The 15,607-nt window shown below is 50.1% G+C and overlaps 5 protein-coding genes across 11 annotated transcripts; 2 read left to right on the forward strand and 3 right to left on the reverse strand.

Annotated features, from left to right (window-relative positions):
* Positions 1-226: 226 nt before the first annotated feature.
* LOC108030388 (alpha-1-macroglobulin-like) lies at positions 227-6,432 on the reverse strand. The gene is made up of 6 exons (XM_017103271.3): positions 6,159-6,432; positions 4,230-4,904; positions 3,756-4,170; positions 3,360-3,694; positions 587-3,191; positions 227-524 (listed from the first exon to the last, which is right to left on the reverse strand). The coding sequence occupies exons 1-6, from the start codon at positions 6,185-6,187 to the stop codon at positions 294-296; spliced, it is 4,290 nt and encodes a 1,429-aa protein (XP_016958760.1). The 5' UTR covers positions 6,188-6,432; the 3' UTR covers positions 227-293.
* Positions 6,433-6,820: 388 nt separating this feature from the next.
* LOC108030148 (death-associated inhibitor of apoptosis 2) lies at positions 6,821-9,305 on the reverse strand. The gene is made up of 3 exons (XM_017102868.3): positions 8,796-9,305; positions 7,425-8,457; positions 6,821-7,365 (listed from the first exon to the last, which is right to left on the reverse strand). The coding sequence occupies exons 1-3, from the start codon at positions 9,165-9,167 to the stop codon at positions 7,277-7,279; spliced, it is 1,494 nt and encodes a 497-aa protein (XP_016958357.1). The 5' UTR covers positions 9,168-9,305; the 3' UTR covers positions 6,821-7,276.
* Positions 9,305-10,123, forward strand: LOC108030149 (uncharacterized). The gene has a single exon (XM_050887713.1). The coding sequence runs from the start codon at positions 9,631-9,633 to the stop codon at positions 10,021-10,023; it is 393 nt and encodes a 130-aa protein (XP_050743670.1). The 5' UTR covers positions 9,305-9,630; the 3' UTR covers positions 10,024-10,123.
* A 90-nt stretch (positions 10,124-10,213) lies between these two features.
* LOC108030147 (uncharacterized) lies at positions 10,214-11,392 on the forward strand. Its single transcript, XM_017102867.3, has 2 exons — positions 10,214-10,350; positions 10,409-11,392. Exons 1-2 carry the CDS (start codon positions 10,323-10,325, stop codon positions 11,290-11,292), a joined length of 912 nt encoding a protein of 303 aa, XP_016958356.1. The 5' UTR covers positions 10,214-10,322; the 3' UTR covers positions 11,293-11,392.
* On the reverse strand, positions 11,343-15,544 carry LOC108030146 (myeloid leukemia factor). Of its 7 annotated transcripts, none has more exons than XR_001768478.3 (6): positions 15,378-15,544; positions 14,523-14,743; positions 13,936-14,464; positions 13,171-13,368; positions 12,482-12,776; positions 11,897-12,032 (listed from the first exon to the last, which is right to left on the reverse strand). XR_001768478.3 is itself a non-coding variant. In XM_017102863.3 (5 exons), exons 1-5 carry the CDS (start codon positions 15,431-15,433, stop codon positions 11,912-11,914), a joined length of 1,125 nt encoding a protein of 374 aa, XP_016958352.1. In that variant the 5' UTR covers positions 15,434-15,544; the 3' UTR covers positions 11,343-11,911. The 7 variants fall into 7 exon arrangements, 4 of the variants coding, with proteins under 4 accessions (XP_016958352.1, XP_016958351.1, XP_016958355.1 ...); XR_001768477.3 differs by lacking the exon at positions 15,378-15,544 and adding an exon at positions 14,796-14,957; XM_017102863.3 differs by lacking the exon at positions 12,482-12,776 and having other exon boundaries at positions 11,343-12,032.
* Positions 15,545-15,607: the final 63 nt, after the last annotated feature.

Here is a 15,607-nt window from a genome sequence, read left to right on the forward strand (position 1 = left end):
CCCTGTTGTGATATTGATATTCTTTCTTTTTCTTCCATTTTTGTATTTTGATTTCCTCCCATTTCTGCCAAACACATCCAAAGCTTAAGTTTCTTATTCTTTGGCACGCGGCAAGCGGCGCTCATCGAAGTTTATTCGCTAAATTTGGTATTATTCTGGTATTTCCTAGGATCATCTGAATACCGCTGAAAACAGGCTTTACCAGTGAACAAAGTGCATAGATCTATAACATCTATTATATTATTATTTGAGGTAAGACAGAGAGTACTTTTGGTTCGAGTGGGTTTGAACAATTATGCCTTTTGGGTTGGACCGTCACTATCCCCCAGCTTTGAGTCGATGGAGTAGAATTCGGTGGCCTTCTTGTCCGTGTCATAGTAGTCGTACAGGATCACGGAGGATGGCTTCTGGTTGGCCACCAAATGTGTCCTGAAGGCCTCGATGGGAATGCATTTGCTGTCGTTCTTGGCCAGGTTCTCGAAGTAGACAACCACCACGGAGTCATCATTCCTGGTCTCCACCAACTGCAGGGAAAGTAAAGAATGTGTTATTGGCTCTCAGAAGTTTAGTGGGCCGCAAAACTTACCCGCACACGCTCGATCTCTCGGATGCCCTTGAAGCTTTCCCCGTCGGCGGTGTAGCCGGAAGGCAGGGAAACCTCCAGAATGGCCATATTCGACTCGTTGGCGTGGCCCTTTTCCACGAAGTCCACGAAAACGCCCAACCTTAGTTTGGCCGGCGAAGTCCCGGGCAGGACGGTGGTCTCAACCTTAAAACTGCGCTTCGGCTCCTTGTCCAGCACATTATACTGATAGCTGATCTGGACGAGCGCAGCGCCTGTGCCCTTGGCCTCGATCTCCAAGGACTTGGTGCCCAACGGGAACTCAACAGATTGGGGCACCAGAACATTCTTCTCCGATATAGAGAGCCTCTCGGTCTTCTCGCCCTGGCCCCTGCTGGAGACGCTCACCTCCCACTTGGGTGCCTCAAAGCTTGGCCGCTGGGCGAACCTAATCAGGGCGGCGAGACCCACCACGGTGTCCTGGCTGGAGGCGAATCCTCCGAAGCTGTTCTGCTGGGCCACCAGCCAGCGAACCGTGTTGACAACGGTGTCGGCCGGCGGTGTTTCCCGCTCTGATTCCAGGAGGGAAAGCAAAGCATACGAGGTGATCTCCACGTCCCGGCTCCGAACGCAACCGATAGCGCGAGGCTTCTCCGGTTTTTCAGTCCACCAGGTGCGGTTCCTCTCCCTTAGGGCCAGGGATTCGAGATTGGCCACCAGCTTGGCGGCGTCTGGAGCCTTGGCCCTTTGCAGAGCGTATATAGCAATGAACTTGGGCAAGAGCTCCGGGGACTCCGCCGTATTGGCGCTGAGATAGGACACCGCCTTGTCGATGGCCGCCTGGTTGGGTCTCTCTTGCTCCAGCAGCGCCAGAAGGCAGTTTGCGGTGATGGTCAGTGGAGATCGCTGGGAGCTGTAGAAGTACTCTCCCTCTTCCCGGAAGCTACCGTTTTCCGCCTGGCGAGTGAGCAGGAACCCATAGCCCTTGGCCAAAAGCTCTTCATCCACATCAACGATATCCCGGATCTGGCTGAACGTACGCAGGACATAAGCAGTCAGCCAGGTTGAGCCCGAGCGGTCCTTAGCCTCCCTTCTCCACTTGCCGGGCCCGAAGGAACTGAAGCTGCCGTCGCCGTGGCGATAGTGCAACATATTCTGATAGCCCATCAGTAGGTTCCTATTGATGTGGGCGTCCACAGCAGGCGTCAGCTTCTTGCCATTCTTCAGGTAGTCTCGGATCAGATGGTTGGGCACCAGCTTGGACATGGTCTGCTCGCCACAACCGCTGGGCAATCGCAGTAGGTTCTTCAGGTTCTTCACCACCAGACCGAGGAGCTCACCCACCAGTACGAATACCACGCGTTCCGAACCGGGTACTACTTCTTCGGGGAACCTCAAGTCGAAAGTTTTCCTAAATTCACCCGCATCCTTGAGATTGACAAGGAAGGCCCTGTTCTGGTACTGGGTGATGCCTTCGGGAATCACCCTAAGCGTTTTGTGCACGGCATCGCCGGCCAGCGGTGAGATGGCATTGAATTTCAGCAGAATATTGCCAATGACCTTGGGTCGGATCAGGAATGAGGCACCTCCCGCCGCGTCCGAAGCCACTCGGATTTTCAGCGTACGCTTCTGGCTGCCAATAACCTCATTGCAGGCATCCACAAAGTCGAACTCATCGTCCTCGTTGACTAGGGTCAGTTCAACATCCAGATCCTTCTGCAGATAGTTAAAGACCAGAGCTGGCACGCTGATAGCCTCACCGCGTTTCACTGAGAAGGGCAGGCGAATGGAGACGAAGAAGGGCTGGAATGTCCTGATGTTCACCCGCTCGTCCGTGACACCCAATCCCTTCTCGGGGTGCAGCGAGAAGCCTGTTAGCACCCAGTTGGTGATCGTGTCGGGAATGGTCTTCGCCCACTTGAAGACCTCCTGCTCCGTGCTCTCAATATCGTCGAAAATCCAAGTCTCCCCAAAGTTTTTTCGCACGACAGGGGACGGTGCTGGTTGCTCCTTTCCCTCTTCTGACATCCTCACCGTGCTGTCGCCTCCAAATGGAATAAGTTGCTGTTGCTGTTGCATATGCCATCGGGGAGGGGTGAGATCGTAGAAGAAGTAGGCATTGGTCATCGTTACCACGCCAGTGCGTGCCCCGGGAAACGCTGAGTATCCTCCCTGCCAGGGAGTAGTCGTATTGTAACTCCCCAGCCGAGAGCTCCAGTGGTCCTTGTCCAAAGCGTTGTTCCCGCCCAGCATGAGCACACTCTGATCGACGGCCAGCAGGCCAACGAAGGACTTTGGCGCCGTCTTGATCATCAGATCCACTTCGGCACCTGGCTTCACCTCCTCAGGGGCCTCGATTTCGATCTTGTTTTGCAGCTCCACTTTCACGCAGAATGCCTCCTCCGTGTAACGAAGTTCACCAGTTTCGTCCACATAGTAGAAGTACAGACAACCACGGGGAGCAGTTAGAAAAGTGGGCTTCAGGGTGACACTGGCGGTGTTTTGGGGCTCGTCCAGCTCGACGCGCTTCGTTTCCAGGACGTTTCCGCGCCCGACGATGTTGTACACAAAGTGTTGCAGCGGGCGACTGGATTCGAGGGTAACTTGATACTCCTGCCCTATCTTTAGGCTGAAATAAACAAGGGGGTGGTAATAAAGGGGTTTTGATTTTAGTTAAAAGAATGAGTATCTGATCCGTTTCTTACCTTGTATAGCTTACCTTATGTATATACCTTACCTTATTTACCTTACCTAATATATACCTATATTTGCAATGAGATGAAGCTCAGATACTTACAGCCGACTGTCCTTGGGCAACTGCACCTTGGCCCTGAACCACTCCTTTTCTTCCTTGACTTCTTTTACTTCGCTGGGATTTTTGTTCTTCGCCCTACAGGGGTAAATATTGAGGAGCTCGGAGGTCTCGTCGTCAAACTGCAGCTCCATTGAGTAGTAGCGAGTGATGTTGAAAATGTCTGGCAAATCGGGCAGGGTCACCTGGAAAGTGGCCACTCCCGACTCATTCAAATGGGCCTCGAACACCAACGTTTTCTTCTCAATCTTGGAGGGATCTGGAACCGTATGCTTCTCTCCATACCTGTGGTTGATGTAATTTCCCTCGGTAAATGTTGCCTTTGGGAAAAAAGGAGGATATTGGCTGGATCAAGGAGTCCATGTGGGATCGTGATCTCACCTTCACCACCGACTTAGTGTCCGCGACCAGCGTGCCATCGATGAGTGTTATCTTGCAGGCTACTTCGTGTTCCTTGTCGGGTTCGAAGAGGGAGTTGCGATAGTCCAAGGTGGACATCCTGTAGCGACAAGGATGCAGTTGGACGTCACACGATTGGCTGAGCCTTACACCGGTGAAGCGCTCCACGACAAGGGCCCTGATTTTTGCATAATAAAACTGCTTTTTGTTCGTCACAAAGCTGGCCAGCTCCTTGAGGTCCATGCTCAGCTTGGCCTTGCCATTGACCATATCGGCAGTGCCAATAACAGAGTGTCTTGGAAAGTCCTGGCGCCCCATTTTGGCACCCCGAATACTGTACTCGGGCATGTGCACATTTACCAAAACCTTGCCATTCACAGGCTTTCCATAAGTATAGCTATTCGATAAGTCTGAGGTGAGAACAACATGGAAAAGCTAACTCAGGGTTTTACTCACCTGGCCTTCAGGAACACGTTTAATTCGCCGTCTCTCAGTGAAAAACGCCTCGGAGCATCCAATTTGACGGTGTACTTGGGCAGCACATACTTCTCCACTTCGAACGTGGTTCTCTCACCGCTCCGACGTTCATAATGGCCATGCGTTACCACCAGGGACCAAGTTCCCAGCAAGGCAAACTCGGAGAGCTCGAACTTGCCAGCGAGCACTTCACCGGCGGCCTTGATGTGCCTCTCTTGCTTGAAGCAATTCCTCTTGGAGTCCTCAAACCAGACCACCACTTCATCCTCGACCTGTGCGGGCAGCAGGTTCTCGTTGAGGAAGATCACACGGTAGTTGACCGTATCGCCGGGCTTGTAGTGCCCCTTGTCGGTCTGGATTCTGATGTACGGCTTGATGCATTCCCATGACAACTTGGTGGAGTCCTTGAACTCCAGCCCCCTGACACCCTCGGCAGTTAGGTTGTAGGCTCCCGACTCGAGGGGTGGCAGCTTGAAGGTGATCTGCTGGACCCCATCAGAACTGGAAAACTCCACGGTCCGGGTGTCTGTGTAGGAGGGCCCTGAGATTCCCACCCTCAGGGTCACAGGCTCCGTGATGTGATGCACAGCGACTGCCACATTGTAGTCACGGTGCGAGTGGATGGTTCCTGGACCCACAATGGTGTATTTGGGGCTGTTAATCAAAAAAATATTGGCATCTTGGTAGAAAAGGAAAACAACTTAGGTTCTGGTCGATTAAACAATACAAATATATTATAGACAGACTGTCTAAAACTTACGGGATGTAATGTTTCGAAATTGTTTTAAATTTTTGCTTTTGTCATGGCAAATATATAAGCGAAACATATTCATTTTATTGCACTTCCAACTCAAAGTGATCATGAGACCATATTTTAAGGCATTATAAATAACTCTTATATGATAGGGTTAGGGAATTTGTGATCTTGACGTAACTTTTAATACAAAAACATAACAATCATTCTCCTAAAAGGGTCCCAAAACACAATTTCACCAAAAATAAAGTCTGTCTTAACTAACATATGTATATGTATGTACATATATTTATAAGAATGACATCATTAACAAGAAAGGAAGTTAACTTCGGCAAGCCGAAGTTTGTATACCCTTGCAGTTATAAAAAATATTCAATAATTTTATTAAAATTCGAAATTGTTAAAAATATAAAAATGTATATTGCCAATATTATAAGACAATATGTCAAAAAGCCCCAAAGCTATAATTTGTTTCACATTATTTCCCATCAATTATCCGATCGTTCCTATGACAGCTATATGAATAGTTGTCCGATTTTGATAAAATTTAACTCGAAACTCAAAACCAAATAAAAAATGTTATTTGCAAGCGTAGGAGGTTATAAGTTAAAAAACACCGAAGATATAATTTTTCAATATTATTTTACCACTAATTTTCCGATTGTCCCTATGGGAGCTATATGATATAGTCGTCCGATTAGGATAAAATTTAATTCGAAATTCAGAACTAATTTAAAAATGTTATATCCGAGCTTAGAAGGTTATATGTTAAAAAACACCGATGGTATAATTTTTTTTTAATTTTTTCCCCGATAGTTCCTATGGGAGCTATGAGATATAGTTGTCCGATCCGGCTGGTCCGACTTATATACTACCTGCAATAGAAAGAAGACTTTTGGGAAATTTTCAGCCCGATAGCTTTAAAACTGAGGGACTAGATGGCGTAGAAACGGACGGACAGGCGGACATGGATAGATCGACTGATCAAGAATATATATACTTTATGGGGTCGGAAACGTCTCCTTCACTGCGTTGCAAACTTCTGACTGAAATCATTATACCCTCTGCTAGGGCATACAAACTCCTGAAACCTTATGCGCTTCAGAACCATTTCGGTTTTTTTGGATGAGTCAATTGATATAAACATTCCCTACCCCTTGGTCTTCGCCTGATTCCTCTCCATCCCAAATTGATTCCGTAAAGTCAAAGAAGGAACTGGAAACCTTTCCTTCTAAGTTGCATTCACTCAACGGATGATGGGAATAAATGAAAACACATTTGTTGCGAAATACTTAGGACGCGACTTCAGCTTGCCGGCAATCCAACTGTTCAGTTGGGATTGTTCAGCCTGATTCGCTCCCAAAATAACCGATAAACATTTTGCTGAGAGCACAAGTCACAGAGATACACGTACACAATAGTGTTGTGTGTGTGGGAGAGGGACAGAGCCGGGAAGATCTTGGAAAGGGAAAAGCTCTCTCCCTTTTTGTTCTCTCTCTGTGCCTACGAGCTTTTGATTCCTTTGTAAACCCGTTAGTCGCAGAGTTAAAGGGTATGCTGGGTTCGTCGGGCAATATGTAACAGGTAGCAGAAGGAATAGGTATGTAGAGCCTATAGGTATTTATATACTATATAAAGCATATCTTCTTGATCTTGATGTCCGTCCGTATGAACGCTGAGATCTCGGAAACTATATATACGTTACGTTCAACACGGCTTTTAATATAAACAGTTTCTAAAACCGCCAAAGTTGACCTTTTTTGGAACAACTCATTAAATGGGTCCTTGTGCTCCCCCAACAATTAAAGGCAGCAAGTCACGTTTAACATTTACATATATATTCTTATTTCGCAGTTGCGTTTCGCCTATAGTTGTGTGTAGACCATACTATCAGCGGCTTGTAAACATGAACAACAAAAGTAGATAAATGTGTTAATAAGAGTACAATAACAAGAAATGTGTGGTCTGCGGTCGTGCCGAAGAATCGATGCACTTGCCGACAGATAGCTGGGCTGATCATTTGAGACCTCTCAGTATGTCTGCTCTGAAAGGGCTTCGCTCGGGCGCAGGGCGATCGTTAGTAACAGCTTACAACCGTTGCCCAAGTGGAAACGGAAAGCTGCAGTTGGACAAGTACTTTGTAGACGCTTAAGGGTATTCCATTAGCTAATCACCGGATAATTTGAACTTCGCTGTGGTAGTTTGTGTGGGTGCAATCAATGGGTTCGCTTAATAACTAGCTGATAAACTCGGTATGGTGTGGACACCCGCTTCACGAGAGGAACGTGCGCACGAACCCCTTGATATCGGCACGGCACATGGGACAATTGGCCACGCTGGGGGCGCACTGATTGCAGGTGGCTATGGGGAAGCAGGAGATTAGTAACTGCTCAAGGCATTGGGGTACTCCAACTACTCACCCAAATGGCCGCATGGCAGGAACACCACGCCCACCTCCTCGTCCAAGCACACCTTGCAGAGGCGTGCGTCCTTGAGCTGGCGGTTCTCCTCCTCCAACGACAGGTTGCCATTCGGCGAGGCCACCGACATCTTCTGCAGCTGGTCTGTGATCTTGGAGGTTTCTGCAGCGGGCACCACCTGCGGTTTGGCTGGCATGGAATCGGCCACTACTTCTGGCACGGACCCTGCCTTGCTTGTGGTGGCTTGACAGGTTTCCAAAAAGGGGGCACTCGGCTCGGGGGGTTCGCGCACCTCCAAAGCAGCCTCAGCGCCGGCCTCATCGAAGATCGCGTGCAGCAGTTCGTCCAGCGTGGAGAAGGCACAGCCGGAACTCGAGAGCTTGCGCTGGATGGCGTTGCGCACCACTCCTCCGTCGATGCCCAAGGCCAGGGCCTCCTTAGCCGGCGCCTCGTCCATCAGAGCGTCCGCCTGAAGCGATGGCGCCGGTGCCGTGGCTGGTGGGGATCTGGCATTGGCTGCCGTTGCTGCGAGCACTTCGTTCACATAGGCTGGGCCCTTGGCCAACAGCACGAATTGGCACTTTGGCGACCACTTGGCGTGCTCGTGCCACGGCTCGTCTTCCTTCTGCCAGGAGCGCAGACCAATGTTGCAGTGGAAGCAGCGCACCTGGTCGCCTATTTTCTGATAATATAAGCCAGCCTGGGCTAAGGCATCCGCGGGCTGGATATTGGCAATGGGCCAGTCAGAGAAGGTTCGCATTCTGGCGTCCACACAGGCGTACTTTGGACGCATTGGCAGAGTGGTGGGCTGGATGCCCAGCTCGTCTAGGTTCTTCCCAGCGGCGAACTCTATGAGCGGACCCATCTGAACCCGGGGACATTGCGGAAAGAAGCGCCGGTGCTCGTCGAAGGCGTTGTCGTTCTTCTCCCACTTGGCAATCACTCCGTTGCACCACACGCACTTAACGTGATCCAGGCGGTTTAGATAGTAGAAGCCAGCCTTGGCCAGGGCCTGAGGCGTGATGTTGGGATTCTGGAAGAAAGATGGTAAGAGCTCTTTAATGCAGTGGTACTCATAAAGTTCTTAGCTTATTTAAAGTAGTCCCTTAAGTGTCACCAATAAGTTTGGTATTCTGCATCAGTGTTTAACATCTATGATCATTGAACTGAGTGCTTATACTCGGATTTGTAGAGTGTACTATATTGATTATTTCAACTGGGATTCCCTTGGAGATGTTAATGCGACTTATTATCTATGTAAGCATGTGTATTTGCTCAGCTGGAAGCACACAGTGATTAAAAACCACGCTTTGGTGAATCACCAGCGAGCAAGCCCTGCGAAATCAAGGGAAACCAGTGCGGGCTACTCACTGGCCAGTCCTTGAAGGTCTCCAGTCGGTTGGCCTCCAGCAGGAGGTCGGGACAGGCGCAGGACGCAGGGCTGTCCACCACACTGTTGCCCTCCTGGTCGTTCTCCTGGTTCCTCGGGACATTGCCGCAGTGATTGGGGGCCAGCACCATGGAGCAGATGGGCGAGGACCGGCGGTGACGGTCGGCCACCTGGTCGCCGTAGTCCCAGCGGTCGATGCGAACGTGGCAGAAGTGGCACTCGGCCTCCAGCCAGTTGCCCGTGGCGAAGAACCCATTTTCCACCAGATCCTCGGCGGAGACGGGGGCGTTGAGGGGCCATTCCCCGAACGTCGCCAGGCGAACGCTCTCCATCTCCAAATGCCGCTCCGCCATCGTGTTGCGCCCGGCCGGGTCTGAATCCTCACCCTCCAATGATGTAATGCCAGCAGCGCAACCGCCAGTTAGCGCGGAGGAAAATAATAACAAGGCAAAAGAAGAAAAGTAAACTTATTGATTTGGTCCTAGGGATGGGTCACTCACTCACGAGGGAATCGATACAAATCTCGATTACAGTTGCAGTGAAAATCGGAGACCGCGAAGCTGCAAAGCAGTGCTGGTCCAAGCAGTGACAATTAGCTGCCACAACTTTAAAACTAACTAAAATATGTAGAAAATAAGAATACTAGAATAAATAAGAAGCCTACTGAACTTAATTTAAAGTGACTTCTGACGGCCGGCGATAGTTAGGTCGCACCGTCGATTAAAATCGGTATACGATTTTTGTTAAGTTGTCAATGGCAACGGAAGGCTAAACATATTTTGGGCAAATACATAACATTTTCAGCCTAACATCAAGATGGAGGAGCTGCAAAAAGTTGGCCTGTTTATAGACGATATCTACAGACTGCGCGTCGAAAACCCCAGCCTTGTCGGTGACAAAATAAAGTTCAAACAGGAGTGCTTACAGTACTCCAAAAACTTTAACACTTTCAAGAAGTTAGCCTTTGATTTTTGGAAAATATACAAAACGTTTGTGAAAGATGTGGATAAGGAAAAACTGCTGTGCATTGGTACCCAAAATCAACTAAAGACCATATCCAGTGTGCGCCAGAGGAAGCAGCAAGTCGATCAATACGAGACTTTTGAGAAAACTGTGGAGCTGGAACGCCTAAAGACCGAGCTGCAGTACTTGCGGCGAATCGAGACGGTGCAGAATGAAATAATAAACAATTTCTTTATGAATCATTAATAAATTGTTGTGTAAAACATTATATATTGGTAGGGATTGTGTAAAATGTAAGGAACTTTTGTATTTTCGAGATACTCGTAGTGGGAAGTAGCTGTAATTTCTATCTATTTATATTCGTTATATTGCGCTTTTATTTTTTTATGCAGGAACTTTTTTTAACTTTCGGTTAAAAAAGGATACTCTGTTCAAGCAGTTCACATTCAGATTCAGTATATACCAAGCAAGCAGTCTCCAGGTATTTCTTCACAATCAAAGGGCAGCCTACTTATCCTACAGCTGATCCCAAAACCAACGACAAAATGCACCAAAATCTCTTGTTTATTTTGGGTGAGTTTTATTTGATAATAAGGCTGTTTTGAGGACTAACACTTTCCGATGGCCTCAGTGCTCTGCGCCGCCGCCACTCAGGCCCAGGCGGAACTGTCCGGACTGCTGAGTGCCCTCCACTACTTCGGCCTCTACTCGAATGGAACTTCGGAGTCCCTGGGCATTTCCCGGGGCCAGTGCCACTACAGCTTTGAGACATTCGCCCTACTGGAGGAGCGGCGCACGTGCGCCCCCGATGACGAGCACATCCTACACCTGACCGCCGGCCAGGTACCTCCGGTGCGAAAGCCACCCATATTGATCAAGTGCCTGCAGCAGGAGCCGCCAGAGAATGAAACTGCTCCCGAGCCGGGATTGCTGATAATGCGCAGTGCCAAGGAGATCGTGGGCCTGCTGAAGCCAGTGGGCAATGCCACCAAGCGCCACGAGCCCGGCAGCTGTGTGGTGGTCCACTTCTGCACCGCCTCCAGCTTGGAGTGCGCCCGAGTGGCGCCAATGATGAACCTGCTGCCCCACCTCTTTCCCACGCTGCCCATCGCCTACGTGGATGCCTACGAGTTTGGGCGCTTCAACGCGGAGTTCGGCATCGTCTCGCTGCCCACACTGATGATATTCCACCAGGGCAGGCCGCTCATCAAGTACGATCCCTCGTGGTCGGACTCGGAGAAGCGCAGCTTTGCGCGGTTCATCATGCGGCACACGAATGTGAAGACCGTGGACCCGCAGGCCATTCATCCGGAGATTTTCAACCGCACCAGGAGCGAGCCCCTGTCCAATGTGCCCGTCGTGCAGACGGACTACTACCTGGGCCTGGCTTGGGCCTTCATCCTGGCCTGCCTGGCCAACCACCTGCGACAGACCGTCTTCTGGAAGCAGCTGGTGGAGATGGTGCAGCGGAACTGGCGGGAGTCGGAGGAGACGCAGATGGAGATGGTGGACTAGTCGGTTACTTAGTTTAATTCCCCTTAAGTTAGGCACAACGCAGTGGACGATTCACTAATATAATGTAATTACCGTTTAATTAAATTCACATCAACATTTACTTAAGCCTTACGAATTACATGTATTGGGGAGTTGGTAAGTGTAGTGTTTTCTATGTTTGGAGCGCCTTCGAATCGCTAGAGACCCTTTACACGGGCCGGGGCCTCCGTAATCTAAAGCTTAGTGGCTAACGAAATCTAGAAACTGAGAATTAGCCGAATAATTCAAACTTATACATAGGATTTCAATAGTATTCAAAACTTTCTTTGATTTTGCGATAGGTGCGAGAGTGCAAAGATTTCGGCGCTGAATAGTCACTTTTGCTTTACCTAAGTGTAAGCGGTCGGATCTGCATCCCGAGTGGGCATCGAAAAGAGCAAAACTTCCTGAATTTGGAGTGTTAAACGGATGACCCACGCAGGATACGGCCGCATAACTGAAGAACATGCTTTGTTGAAAATATTTAAAATGGTTATTCTGCTGTAACATAGAGATGCTCTGGACCAGGACCAACGCTTGCTTCCAGTGTTTCTGAGTGTGCGGTTTGGAAGATGTTAGCATGGAGCTGGACACGCTGCCACTACTGCCTCTTGCCGCGTTTGCCCGCCTTGGAGGAGTTGGCCGCCTCGTCGTCCGTGTGCTGATGCTTCAGGACGCGCTGTTGGCGCCTCGGATGGGCGGCGTAGGGATGTGGGTGTATGCTGCGTTGGGGAGCGAAAACAGATAGCCATTAATAAACATGTTCCGGGGATTGCGTGCGTAGAAGGTATACAAAACAAAAGGTACACATAATCATTCGTACACAGGCCAATTCGAACGCAAGTGGAAATTTAATGGCAGGAGAGAAGGTCAAAGGAGCAATGATGGGTGAGATGTGAGCAAGCTAGTGATGGAGTCGTAGGGTTCGGAGGATTCGCGCGTAGTGTCGTTAGTGGAGGCGCAGCAACAGCAGCAGCAACAACGTTAGAATTTTGATTAGCGTCGATATGGCCAATTGATCGTCGCGTAGAGTGGGGTATCGTCGGAGTGCGGCTCTCGCAGACTGTGGTCTGCGGATCGCAGATCACGGATTGGCGATGCGAGGCTCTTGCGGGCGGGTCAAATGCAGACAGAGAGTTACATGTGTGTTTGTGGGAAGGTGCGGCCTTACACGTAGCTTGCGGCCGTAGTGCTGCGCTGCTGGCACGGAGATGTGGTGTTTCTGCTGGTTCGATGGTTCGAAGTTCTTGTGGCGATGAGGCGGAGGAGCGTAGCGTTGGCGGCCCTTTCGGTTAGTAGAGTGCGTGGGGTTACGTCGAGGCCCGCCGAAAGCCGTGTCTCTCGTCGTTGTTTTGATTACATATGATTACATATTTATATCTGGATTAGCATTGGTTTCGGTTTTGGTTTTGGCTACGGTTCCGCTCTACTTGCGGTGGTACCGTGAATTATAAAGACGCCAATCTCTGCATGATTTGGGAGGAACAAAGTGTTGATGGAGAAGAGAAGAGAGAGCGAGATGTCGTTAATACACTGGGGTAAATGGTATATAACAATATCATGTCGTGGACACCCAGGGAGTCTATGTAGAGTTCGAGAACAAAAGTCGTTGCGAGCAAAGCTGTGTAATTCATTCAATATTGAAGAACAAGCCAAGAGTATTGATGCCATAAAACCCCTTGTTTTCTTGTTTCAACCCTCAATCGGACCACAAAACCCTTGCGCTAGGCTCCGGCTGTCCGAAGACGTGTTTGGTTAGGACTTTACAAGCAGTTTTGGGATGATGTTCGAAGCTAACATAGTCTAGGTTACTTGGTTAATCCCAAGCCGCCGGCTCCCGCCGATCGCGACTGAACAAACCTTGGAGAAGTGGACACCGTGGCCAGCGGCGAGGATGGGGGTGTCCGCAGGGGGCGGCGGGGCGTGGCCAGGCCATGCCCGTGCCCATTTCGCAGGTACGAACGACGGGAGCTCACGTAGTTGTTGTTGTTTCCGCTGGTTAGATCGTAGGTTGCTGGCGAAGAGGTTGCTGCTGCTGCTGCTGTTGCATTGTTGCCACTGAGTCGGTGTCGTAGTTGTTGTCGCAGTATGGAATCGAGTCGAAGAAAAGTTGGAAAAGATTACAACAATACTTTTGGGAGTCGGGGCTATGCTAGTTGGCAATCCAGTTCATTCAACGCGGGGCTCTTGCGCGTTCGTGAGTGGGTGAGAGATCATGGTGAACGAAAGGAGTCGTGGGCAAAACGAAAACGGAACAAACGAAAGATGTTGAGAGCTTAAGTTGCCGCCTACCTCTGTGCATTTTATGATTTCGATTCGATTCGATTCGTTTCGTTTCGTTTGAACGCAGTTGGGAATGTAATTAGCAGAAATTTATAGTATGCAATTCTGTTTCTGTTTTATCGGATAGTTAGTAAAATATACTGTATGTACTTTAGATTTAGTAATTATATCTGCAAGTAAATACAAACGTTTCAATTTAGCAACAGTTGTGTGAGAGGAGTGGTTGGTTAGTTGGGGAATCTTTGGATCGCGCTCCAGCGAATGCTATTCGGCTAATACTACACAATCACGCGCACGGAACAGGGACTCGGATGTGGGTGTGCAGCTTTCCGTTACACTCACCTGTTCGGCGGGGCCGTTGGCGCAGTGGAATAATGGCGGCCCGCGGAGGAGCGAACGGGCGGTTGCTCCTGGATCACACAGTCATCATCCTCGTCGTCGTCCTCCACCGGCTCAATGGTCAACGTTGAGGTGTGAGCCGGCGGACGGGAGGGCATGATGGCCTGCATACCACCTCCCCGGTGTCCTGGCTGAACCGCTCCGCGAGTGGCGCGCGAGGTGAACTCGCGGTCAAACTGCTCGGCTTCCTCCTCCTCCAGGTTGATGAACTCCTGGCGCTCCTCCAGCTGCCCGGAGCGCATGTCCTGCTCCTTCTCAATGATGTGGGCCCGCTCGCCGATGTGGTGGCCAATGGCCATCTTCTTTAGGCCAGTGCGCGAGTCCTGCACGGTCTTGCGGGTCTCTCGAACGCCGCCGGGTCCGGTTTTGGTGCTAGTGCTGGCCTGGTAGATCTGCGGGCGGCCATCCGGGCCCGAGGACATGGTCATGACGGTGCTCTGGCAGAAGGAGGCGCCCGAATTGGCACCAATGTCTGATATAAAAAGAGATTAAGGAGATGTCTCAGGAGGGAAACTACTTCAGCTACCCACCTGCATTCAGCAAGCGATTGAAGTTGGGCATCATGGGCATGCCGAAGAGGCCCATGGCGGGCATGGCCGGCATCTGGGGCCGCTCCATCAGGGCGCCCTGCTGGAAGCCGGGGTCAAAGGGCGAGACCTGCATGAAGGGGTCCGGCATGAAGCTGTTCATCAGGCGGTTCATCGAGCGCATCTGCATGTTCATCGCGTTCATCGTGTGGTTCATGTGGTTGCTGGAAGGTGGACATGTGATTACTCAGTTGATTTGACTAATTTGAGGGTTACTTGGGCTCCATTTGCGAGCGGTTAGGTCTGTTACTAGCGGATTTTCTTTTGCGTTTGTTGTTCATTCTAAACTGGGCCTAAAAATAGTCGTAGACAGACATCGGGGCGTAGTGATTAGGGCACCGCGGCCTGCTGTTTATTTATACATTAAAGGGTCTATAGGGTCGATGGGCTGGGCAAGGGTCACTTTGTGGTCGGGCGCTATCCGACTTGTCTGAGGACCCCGTGCCAGGGGGAAACCTTTGAAATAGCTGCATTTTCCAATTGCATTTCCCCGCGGTCGCTCGATTCGAATTATCGATTATTACGTCTTCTCTTCACGCATGCTGCACACACACCCACACACGCGCGTGTGGCAACTGGCTGTAGCTCTTGGCACGCTATTTATTGCCAATATTTGGGCCTATAACTGACCTGGTCTGGGGATTTGCGGGCCAATTACCGACACACACCTAATTTGCCATTGCCCGAGTGTTTTTCCACGCCCTGAGAGGGCGTCTTGAATGCACACGTATGGAAATTCGCCAGAGGGGCTACTTCCGCAGGATCGCCGCCTGCTGTTTTCCCCGTTTTCGTACTTACTTCATCAGACCTAGGTCGTCGTCAAAGTCCCCCATCAAGGCACCGAATAAAGACATTTTCTGGCTGTTTACTTGGCTCGCGGTCGCTCGGGTTTTTCCTTTTTCCGTATGCAGAATTTTCACGAATTTTCGAGACAGTGATGTGAGAAATGATGGATAATCGATACCCTGTGGAATTTTCTCGATGGCTTGTATATCGATTTGTTTGCCCCGCCCTGGAAAGGCAGCTAG

The sequence above is a fragment of the Drosophila biarmipes genome, chromosome 2R (genome assembly GCF_025231255.1).
Source record: "Drosophila biarmipes strain raj3 chromosome 2R, RU_DBia_V1.1, whole genome shotgun sequence".
In the NCBI taxonomy this organism is placed as follows: Eukaryota; Metazoa; Arthropoda; class Insecta; order Diptera; family Drosophilidae; genus Drosophila; species Drosophila biarmipes.